The 11,241-nt window shown below is 43.3% G+C and overlaps 1 protein-coding gene across 1 annotated transcript in view; it reads right to left on the bottom strand.

The window, feature by feature from the left end:
* Window positions 1-4,524: 4,524 nt before the first annotated feature.
* LOC138666007 (prominin-1-A-like) overlaps window positions 4,525-11,241 on the bottom strand; it is a 78,788-nt gene continuing 72,071 nt past the window's right edge. Inside the window, exons 16-25 of the mRNA XM_069754058.1 lie at window positions 10,410-10,556; window positions 9,400-9,471; window positions 8,469-8,558; window positions 8,326-8,379; window positions 7,748-7,828; window positions 7,190-7,258; window positions 6,932-7,021; window positions 6,643-6,755; window positions 6,488-6,511; window positions 4,525-5,037 (exon numbers count right to left, since the gene is read on the bottom strand). Of these exons, the coding sequence (XP_069610159.1) occupies window positions 4,986-5,037; window positions 6,488-6,511; window positions 6,643-6,755; window positions 6,932-7,021; window positions 7,190-7,258; window positions 7,748-7,828; window positions 8,326-8,379; window positions 8,469-8,558; window positions 9,400-9,471; window positions 10,410-10,556 (792 nt within the window). The 3' untranslated portion in view covers window positions 4,525-4,985. The remainder of the gene's footprint in view (window positions 5,038-6,487; window positions 6,512-6,642; window positions 6,756-6,931; window positions 7,022-7,189; window positions 7,259-7,747; window positions 7,829-8,325; window positions 8,380-8,468; window positions 8,559-9,399; window positions 9,472-10,409; window positions 10,557-11,241) is intronic.

Below are 11,241 nucleotides of genomic sequence, written 5' to 3'. Positions count from 1 at the left end.
GCACCAGCTTTCCATGCGTTTACAGTACCATGTAAACCTATGGAAAACACAATCCGCAGTGCCCATGCTGCGGAAAAAAAACGCTTGGAAACGCTGCGGGTATTCCGCAGCATGTCAATTATTTGTGCGGATTCCGCAGCGGTTTACACCTGCTCCATAATAGGAATCCACATAAAATCCACAGAGCTCAAAACTATGTCTGCACATACCCTTAGGTGCATCTTCTCGCCTACTTGTTTTCCACCGTCCTCTTCCTTGATTGACAGCTCTAGTGTTACAGAGAATGGCAGAGACGGAAACCAAGGTGGCAGGAAGGTGCAGTGAACCGCTCAGCCATGGCGCGGGTGCAGCAAGTGCCTGTGCTTGGTTTGTCCAGTGCAGTCATTTTATGCTCACGGTTGTTTTAAATGCATTTATTAAATGGGTTAAAAATAACTTAATAGTCTCCTTACCAGTCCCAAAACCCTATTTAAAAAAACATTCTAAAACTATCCTGGGCTTTTTTTTTTTGTAATAAAACATACCGGCCGAACTCCCACTTTAAAGCCCACGATTTAGCTGTGCCTGCTGTTACTCAATTTTTATTTTTTTACACTAAACTGTAAATATTGATGAGTTGGTAATTGGCGAACTGTAGGATTTTTGGCCCATATAAACTTAGAGTGCTCACCAGACAAACAAGTGTTCATTCTTTGGATAATCGGATTGTTTTATGCCGACAAAGAAGAAAAAAAAAAACAGCAGCAACACCTCGCCCCAGTGTGCCGAGTTGCGACCAGCGGCACTGCTAAGTGCTCCGTCACTGAACTACGGGGTTCTGATTTGTGGGGTCCTTGCATGCTGCAGGAGGAATAAAAAAAAAAAAAAAAAAGGTCACATGGGGAAAGAGTCACTGATTCCAGTGCTTGGGCGTGAAGTATCGATGGTTCCCCACCACTGACCCAGAACACTGTAAAACAAACAACACACCGTGGATCTTAGGCAAGACTGGAAAGGACAGGGCCACGTCTCCATCCTGCCTTCTTTATACATTGTATTAGGACTAATTACGAGGCACAATGGCTGCCTCCCAAGTAGAGGCGATGACTCCTCGATGAGAGGTGGATAAAAAAAAAAAAAAAAAATCACATAGAGACCTTGGAACACAACAAGGAAATCCAGTATGTGGCTTCACCTGCTCAAGGTTTCGGTAAGTACCTGGCACTAAGCCCTGCAAGTCCAGCCTGAAGGAAGCGTTTCCCCTGTGCCGAGCGCGGCGTCTTATCTGAACCATCCTCCCTCCCAATCTTGCATAATCGTACAAAGGTCATTATTGGTAATTTATATGATCTACACATCTGAGGCCTCCCATCACCTGCTGACCGGTGACACAGACTTGTCGAAGCCGCCCGTCATACAGTTACATGAAAAAGTTTGGGCACCCCTATTAATCTTAAGCTTAATGTTTTATAAAAATTGTTGTTTTTTTTGCAACAGCTATTTCAGTTTCATATATCTAATAACTGTTGGACACAGTAATGTTTCTGCCTTGAAATGAGGTTTATTGTACTAACAGAAAATGTGCAATCTGCATTTAAACAAAATTTGACAGGTGCATAAGTATGGGCACCCCACCAGAAAAGTGACATCAATATTTAGTAGATCCTCCTTTTGCAAAAATAACAGCCTCTAGTCGCTTCCTGAAGCTTTTAATGAGTTCCTGGATGAAGGTATTTTTGACCATTCCTCTTTACAAAACAATTCCAGTTCAGTTAAGTTTGATGGACGCCGAGCATGGACAGCCCTCTTCAAATGATCCCACAGATGTTCAATGATATTCAGGTCTGGGGACTGGGATGGCCATTCCAGAACAGGGTAATTGTTCCTCTGCATGAATGCCTGAGTAGATTTGGAGCGGTGTTTTGGATCATTGTCTTGCTGAAAGATCCATCCCCTGCGTAACTTCAACTTTGTCACTGATTCATGAACATTATTGTCAAGAATCTGCTGATACTGAGAGGAATCCATGCGTCCCTCAACTTTAACAAGATTCCCGGTGCCAGCATTTGCCACACAGCCCCAAAGCATGATGGAACCTCCACCAAATTTTACTGTGGGTAGCAAGTGTTTTTCTTGGAATGCTGTGTTTTTTGGCCGCCATGCATAACGCCTTTTTGTATGACCAAACAACTCAATCTTGGTTTCATCAGTCCACAGGACCTTCTTCCAAAAAGAAATTGGCTTCTCCAAATGTGCTTTTGCATACCTCAGCCGACTCTGTTTGTGGCGTGCTTGCAGAAACGGCTTCTTTCGCATCAGTCTCCCATACAGCTTCTCCTTGAGCAAAGTGCGTTGTATAGTTGACCGATGCACAGTGACACCATCTGCAGCAAATTGATGCTGCAGCTCTCTGGAGGTGGTCTGAGGATTGTCCTTGACTGATCTCACCATTCTTCTTCTCTGCCTTTCTGATGTTTTTCTTGGCCTGCCACTTGTGGCCTTAACAAGAACTGTACCTGTGTTCTTCTATTTCCTTACTATGTTCCTCACAGTGGAAATTGACAGGTTAAATCTCTGAGACAGCTTTTTGTATCCTTCCCCTGAACAACTATGTTGAATAATCTTTGTTTTCAGATCATTAGACAGTTGTTTTAAGGAGCCCATGATGCCACTCTTCAGAGGAGATTCAAACAGAACAACTTGCAAGAGGCCACTTTAAGTAGCATTTCTCATGATTGCATACACCTGGCTATGAAGTTCAAAGCTCAATGAGGTTAGAAAACCAAAAAAAGTGCTTTAGTAAGTCAGTAAAAAGTAGGTAGGAGTATTTAAAACAAGAAAACGATAAGGGTGCCCATACTTATGCAGCTGTCAAATTTTGTTTGAATGCAGATTGCACATTTTCTGTTATTACAATAAACCTCATTTCAAGGCAGAAACATTACTGTGTCCAACAGTTATTAGATATATGAAACTGAAATAGCTGTTGCAAAAAAAAACAATTTTTAGAAAACATTAAGCTTAAGATTAATAGGGGTGCCCAAACTTTTTCACATAACTGTATTTTCAGGTCACAATCTAATTTGAAGACGTGAAAACAACCAGAAATGAGGTTACTGAAGCCTCTACATGTTCCAACACACCTTCAATAGCTGTTCCCAATCAACAGACGCCATCGCTCCTGATTCTAATCATAGCATCTGATTCATATCATCATCATCATCATCATGGATGAAGCTGTGGGGAAAGTGCCATAAGGATCCGTACTTGCCATCGGTACCCTGATTTTGGTACAGTATCCCCCCAGCCTCATGGTGGATCCCATACTCTCCCTGTCTTACGTACATGTTCTATTCATGTTTTTCATGGATAAAACTCGTGAATATCCATAGACAAATGGGTTCATCTATTTTTCGGCAAGTTGATCCTTAACACATGGGCAAAAAAATGGACACGTCTTACTTTTTTTCCGCAGCTACTTGGTCTGCAGGAAAACACAGACGTAAACCCATTATAGTCATAGAATGTTAGCGTTATAAGGGACCTCCTGGGTCACTAAACCATCTCAGACAGATGTCTGTCCGGCCTCTGTTTGAAGACGTCCATTGAAGGAGAACTCACCACCTCCCGTGGCCGCCTGTTCCACAAAACACTCGGATGGCGTCCTAGGACTTTCCATTTTTCACTGTTTGCTAGGAGAAGCTTGAGAAAGCTCCAGCGTTTTTTTTTTTTCTTTTTCATATATGTAAAAAAAACAAAAATGAAACACTTTGGTCTGTTTTTTACCATAACACATGAAAATCTGATCCGATGCAATGATGGAAATCAGTTATTTTTTTTCTTTGTATGTGATCAATAAAAAATTTCCTCCTGCGCAAATTTTCGAAAGCAAAAATAGCAATTGCATATTTATGCAGTTATTGAATCAGTGCAATTATTGGAGGGGGCGACACACGAGTTTAGTACAACTAAGGGCTCGAGCAGACGTCTGCGCAAATCGGACAGAGATCGGACTGCTAAACTGGACGGGCGGCCATCGTCATGCTCGGGTCTGGGAGCCGCGGTCAGTCCGTGCATTAGCGACCTGTGCCCGGATCAATTGCCAAGGATCTACGCCCGCACGCACCTCCTACAAATAGGATTGCTACTCCCGCTCGTTATTGCATCGTCATCCCCTCTGTGTCTTCGTATTCGGCCTCCAGTTGCAGTTTTGATGGTTTCCCCTAATGAAATCTGATCTGTGGATGAGGATCACATGAGGCCTCACGGACGGGGAAGCAGCCGCGTCACAATCAGCCCGTTCTTACTAGAAGACAATGAGACTCTGATAGGAACGTGCCCGCGGCGTCATCCTCCATCGGTGACATTCCACGCGTTTCGCAATTAGCACTCGGACAGAATTTGTAGTCAGAAGAGGGAGAGAAGAGCGGATTTCCATCCAAAAATAGGTAACAAGGAAAAGTTGGAGTAAACTTCACACGGTTTTGATGCTACAGACGCATTATTCAAGGGTCGCGGTGCAGTAAAATAATCACACGACTACTCTTCTACGCAAAAGATGCACTTTATCGAGAACACTTTTGCAAATAACTTAAATCACATTTTTACAATTTAAAAAAAAGACCAAAAATAGAGAAGAAAATATTTTACATCTTGTATAAAAAGAAAATAATATAATTTTCACAGGTCGGTGGCGCCAGGACACCGTCAGTAGAGTTTACAGTCATTGGTGGCCGGAGGCGGCACCGTACAGCTATACAGGAGGACCCTCCACCGCACAAATCAGAAATCAGGACCTTATGAGGATTTTTTTTTCTCGTCCGTGGGTTCTTCTCACCCACAATGTAATTCTTCAGTCAAAAGTAAAAGGGATCGGAAAATCAACATAGAATTCATCAATAAATACGCCCTCTCGGAAAGGAAAGCACAGGGAGTCTCCGGGAGGGCGGTGTTATGGTACACAGTGCACTGTAGTGTCTTGTTCATCACCAATGGGGGCGAGCGCATCAGGATTTTGCAGTTGCGCGAGGAATTAGGAACTGCTGGGATGTGGACGACCTGCAAGGAAATACACGGGTAATTATGGCAAGTTTCTCAATAATAACAAACAAAAAAAAAACTATTTTTGCAATTGGGTTTTCATGAAAAACGTTGCACAGTTTGCCTTCTGAAGCCTCCATGTCGCGCTGTCAGTTCGCTGCAGAAGGAGTTAACTTAGAATCGGTTAGTGAGCGCCTTAAGGCAGTTTGTAACTTATCTAACGTTTTTTTCTGAGCTTCTCAGATGGTTTATGATAAATTGTGACCGCATCACAGTTGGATGTGCAGGAAACAAAGAGCCTGTAAAAGCCAAACTGCGCAAAGACTGATGAAACCGCATTGCAAAAATATGTTTGCACCCAAATACATGTATTTTAGTTAAAAAAAAAAAAAAAGTTACCAAAAGTGGACAACCCCTTTAAGACAGTCTTAAAGGAACTTTGCAAAGTATAAGGGGGCGGTGCACGATCGGCACATCTCATTGGTGCCATTTACGTCCCGCTGTATGAGTAGCACAGTATTTTAGTGTTATCTAGAGCGCCCCTTTAACTTGCCCTGAAACATGTGTGTCCTGGAAAGGTGCGCCAGCCTCTTTTTCCAAACATTCTTATTGGACCCCATATACTAATATAATAAGTAATGGCGCTCCGCCTGCCCCGGGCCGACCGCCAAACTGCTGCCTACGTATAACCTAATAACACAGAACAACGGGGGAATTCAGAGCGGAGGGCGGAGGCCGTCACCGCACCGAAAATCGGGGAATTTCCCAATTGGCTTTTATCCATTTCTATCGTAATTTGTCTCTTCGGAGAGGAAGATGACAAGGACTCTAGCGCCTCCTACTGGAAGTAGCAATCCTAAACGTCAATATCGACCCTTTAGTTCACAATTCCGGGGTTTTTTTTTGATCGAGTGATCTGCACCAAATCAAGGAGACGCGTCGGATTTTCATCCGAATCATGGATGTAACTTTTTTTTTTTAAGGAAGTAACAAAAAGCATCAAGCGAATGAAATTTCAAAAAATCTGATTTTTGCTGCTAATGTTAAACTCAAATTGTTTAAAAAAAAAAAAAATTAATTTTTTGATAATTTAGTTATCATCATGTCACCATCAAAATGCTGGAAAATTTTCATTTCCACCAAGTGATCAAGAATCACCGTCACCGTGTAATTAACCCTTCTCCTCCCTGGAGGCAGGACAGTGAGGAATACGTAGATCTGCAGACTGCCCTCTAGTGGCGAGACAGGAAATTGCATCTACTGCAATCAAGCCTCCAGAGGATATTCGTCACCGCCGCGACGCGCGCTGTTATGTCGTGACCCCCATTGTTCATTGTCATAACACAGGTTAAATCGTGAGTCAGACCGGGGGGCTTCAAATAGTTACATGTTGAAATAGTATTGTCAATATAAGCAAGATTACCCCTGAAATGATAGAAATGGTACAGAACATGCGCGTAGCACTTACATCTCCATGTGATTATTGGGGTTTCTGTGGAAAGAAAACAAATAGTATTACCAAAAATAAATAAATAAAACACAAAAATGACTATATAAATGTGATATAAGATCTAGTCACACAGAGTCCCCCAAAAGACACGACTGCATCTCTGCATTCCTTACTCGTAGATATCCGAGGTTTTCATCCTCCGGTAGTGTTTCGCCAGTTTCACTGCTGTGATAATGCTGGGAAGGAAGAAAATCGTGCACCAGCCCAGGCTGAACCAGAAGGCATTCTAGGAAAAAGAAGAAAACAATCAGCGAGCGCCGCAGAACATAACCAAAATCCTTCACGGTGCGCCAAGTGATCCCGAGCCAGCCGCTTATACAGGGCGCAATTCACACTCGATACGTCCCAGTATGCAGACTGGTCATTACAGGGGCCACCACAGGTACACGTCAGTATTCTTACCAGCGAGTCCACCAGATACTGGCACCCAATAACCTCCGCAGAATTCAGGGCGCCGGCCAGGGGTCCGCACCGAGCCAAATTCTGGGTCAGCTAATGAAATAAAAGGATAGAGTGAATCAAAAGAAATCGGCGGCCGGATTTATATAAGGAAAAGAATGAAATTTCACCATTTATTGCTAAAATTTTTTTTTTTTTACTTTTTGCAATATTACAAAAACTTTAAATGAGATGAAAACGATGATAAACGACCCCGCTCACCATGGTCTTCGCCCAATCAATGTACGACGTAAAGTATCCCACGATGGTGTTTAGATAGTTTATGGTCTCCTGCATTTATAAAAGGAGAGAGAAAAATGATAGTCCAACAATTTATGGTTCAGGAAAGCTCGGCCATAGAGCGTGGAGAGCGTGGAGGGCACCTATGGTCTTAGGATCAGACCCCAGCGATCTGGACGTAACTTGCTACTTTGGGAACAAACTGTTTAGGTTCCATGTTGTGTCTGCAGGGGAAATGTAATACTGATGGCGCCATTGTTGAATTATGGACCACACGATCTCATGACCATAGAGTCCAGCAGGGCAACAATGCGCGTGGAGAGGGAACGACCACTTTAAAGTCCATCTACCCTGGAGATACCCAAATTGTCAGACCTGTGCGTACGACATAAGTCCAGCGGGGAGGGCAGTATATGTTATTGCCCAATACACTGCCGGCTTCTATGCCATAAAAGTCCTACATTTTTACATTGGCGGGTGCAGGACCTGAGCCTGCACGGTTATATACATATATATATATATTTCCAACACAGAACTTACATTCTTTACAATGGCAACCACTTGGGTGTCCACAAAGGTCTGAGCTGCACTGATGCTTTTAAGTGTTACATTTAAGTTGTGCTACAATGAAAAAAAATTGTATATATTAACAATATTTATATATCCTTTTTTTATTATACATATATATTATATACACACACACATATATAATATAGTATATTTAAAATCATATTAAGTATGTTCAGATAAAAAAAAATATAAAAATATTTAATATTTATTTTATTATATATACATAATTTTAAATATCAACATATCAAATATATTTAAAATCATATAAAGCATCTTTATATAAAAATATTTTTAATTACATAAATATTAATTTTAAATATATATATAATTTTAAATAACATCAAATTAGTCTTTTTTTTTTTTTTTTTTTTAAAAGGACATTGTACCTTCATAAAAATATCTATAAGCAATATTTTCCAATTCTGTGGTTCTGTTTGCCTGCAGTACTATTTTTCGCCACGACTGAAGGCGAAACGCGTTCCATAGATACCAATGCAACAGCGCCCCCCCTGGCTGTTCCCATAGTAGGAGTCATTAGAATAACTCACCGGTAACGCTTTGGCTTTGTTCTGTAAGTCGCCTATACTTGAAGTAAGATTGTTCTGCAACGTAGAAAATGTATGGTTTAGAAAATACCGTATAGAGGATTTAGTAATCCTACGTGTGTATAGTTAATATGTGAAGGACTCACAATCTGCGGGACCATTATGGCGTTAATAGAGGATTGGAGGCTGCGGAGAGCGACGGCCTCGTCCCGAAGTTCCTTCTGACTTCCACTTGGCTGTAGAAAAAAAATGAAAAATAAAAATTCAGCGTCTTAAACTGTTTCCACCCAGCAGCGCCAGACCCAGAGATCCGCTCCGGAGCTGTAGGGATCGTGTAATTAATGCCCCGATCCCCTGACATTTCTGCCTCTTAGCAGGAAAAACGCTGCGTACGATGCGTGCATTTTTTTTAGTGCATCTTTTTTTCTCCCTCCTATTGCAATGGGCGAAATAAGCTGAAAATCCGCTGAAAGAATCGACACGCCGCAGATCGGAAACTGCAAGGAACAACGAAGCCGCATGCGGGCGAGACTAAAGAAGTCGCATTGATTTTGCTGCTATCGAAAATGCAGCAGTTTTGGTTCTGCAAAAACGCACTGTGTGCGCACACCCTTAGACGGCCTTATTCTCCCCCCCACAGAAACAGCGCCACTCAGTGGGTCGGGTCGGGTATTGCAACTTCCAGCAGTTCAGGTTTATTAGTCCCATTAGGGTGATGGACGGTCTCATAGTTTCCTCTATATGCTGCAGGTTTCAAGGGGTTAACATGAAGGATTGGGGTCTGGTGCGGTCTCAGCTCCTGAGACTTCTTCATATAAAGGGTCACACGCTTCCGTACATGCACGGCCGGCGTCACCGAGGGGTTAATGTACGGCCGACACTTCTATGGAGCGCTGCGGCCCTTTCCCACATGTGCCATGCCGCAATGTAACAAGAGAACGCCCGTAATTGTCCGTCATTGGAAAACGCTGCATTTCGGGCTGTGGGTCGAAACGCGTCCTGGAATATTTTGACATTATATGAAAATTACGACGGGATTCTCGAAGGTTTATTTATATAAAAAAAAAAAAAACTTACCGCGCTGTTGGCCACATCGTCCAGCTTGCTTGCAAATAACGTGAGATTCATTTTAGTGATGTTCTTGGACGACTGCAATTAGAATGTTATTATTATAGCTGAGCCCCACCGTTGTGTCTGGTGCCCCTCCACTGCTCCACTAGAGGGCAGAACTGAATACATAGGGGTTTTCTAGGTGTCCGATTCCTCTGAAGGGGTTGTCTGGGATAGTTCTCTGATTAGCCATCGACTGGACAGGTCATCAACAGCGGGTCAGTAGCAGTCGGACACCCAGTGCCCCCACTAATCAGATATTTTTTGCGCCCGTGAAGGCGAATGTAAACACTGAATGCTAACAGCGTGTAGCAGCTGCTGCAGAACAGCTTGTACTCCTGAGGACGGGAGCTGTGCGGCAGTCTCTGGTAGTGGACACAGCAATCGGAGCAGAGACAAAGTGTTTACATCCGGCCGCCGCAGGAGTAGAAAATAGGTGATCGGAGGTGGTGACAGGTGTCGGACCCCCACCGATAAGGTATTTAATGACCTACCAAATACCCAGACAACCCCTTTAAGGCTATGTGCACATGGAGGATTGTTTTGAAGATGGTCTGCTGGGAAACAAAAAACTCTTGGAAAAAACTCTTCACTAGTGACTGGAGTGAGTTTTCCGGTGAGGCGCGCACCTGCTCGTGAATTAGGAGCGTCCGACTCCAGCACGACCCTTATCAGGACCCATTTCCAAGCTGGTGCCAATTCAAAAGTCATTTTAAAATAAAAAAAGGGAGAGGTTTCCAAAACTTTTCAGAAGAAAAAAAAATAAAAAAAACTCTTGCTAAAAATTTCCCAGAGAAGAAGTTTCCACTAGAAATCTTGCCTCCACAACCTGTGTGCACATATTAGCAGAGATGCCCCATTAGTGGGGATGGGCATGTATCCTATATATGCAGGGTGTCTCCCCTGGGTAAGTGTATGAGATGGGACCACCCTGTGCAGCCGCCCTGCTGACCCCCTCCATGACGGCGTTTCTGTACCTGCAGGGTAAAGTCGGAGAAGTCGTAGAGTTCTATTCCGGAGGTGGAGATGGCGGACACTTTGTCTTTCTGGCCGCTGCTCAGGAAAGTGATGTTGTCTATCTTGATGTCGGTGTTCTGTAGCGTGGAGTTCACGTCGCCCGTATACTGCGGAGAGATTACAGGACCCCGGAGACACGTTCAGGTCACCGCCACCAGAGAACAAACCAAGTCGTTAGTGATCGATTAGGAAAGCGCTAATTATGTTCCGAGGTGGGCGACGTGCCGCGTACAGCCGGCATCACATACAGTGGAGTCAGTATCTGCGGGATACAAAATCTACTCAACGTTCCCAGGATGGAAGACAACAGAGCGGTCCCACCAGCAGGACAACCTAACACCCAGTGACAAAAAGGGATCGACCAAAGCAAAGCATCCCATAAATGCTCAGCATTCCATTTTAAAAGGAACCCATTACTTGCCATAAAAATGTAATTTTCTACCTAATCCACACGCCGCTGTTCTCCTGAATCCGGCGATGTTCTTCTTTTGTTCCTGTGATTCTCCGTTCCAGAGATACGGCCTCTTCTTCTCTGTGTATTATTCCAGCCTTGTTATACAAAGGGGCGTGCTCCTCTCCTGTGTGGGCGTCTTCTCTGAAGAACACACCCACTTGGACAACAAGAGTAGAATTCTATACCGAGAAGAGAGGATCATATCTCAGGAACAGAGAGGCGTACACGCAAAAGAAAAACATCGCCGGATTCAGGAGAACAGCGGCGTTTACACCAGGTAAAAAAAAAATTAAAATAGGACATTTATGGCAAGTGAGAGATCCCCTTTAAGCTACATG

Source organism: Ranitomeya imitator, chromosome 2 (genome assembly GCF_032444005.1).
Source record: "Ranitomeya imitator isolate aRanImi1 chromosome 2, aRanImi1.pri, whole genome shotgun sequence".
Lineage (NCBI taxonomy): Eukaryota > Metazoa > Chordata > Amphibia > Anura > Dendrobatidae > Ranitomeya > Ranitomeya imitator.
Note: the sequence above shows the minus strand (reverse complement) of the source record. Positions and strands in the feature narration are given on the sequence as shown.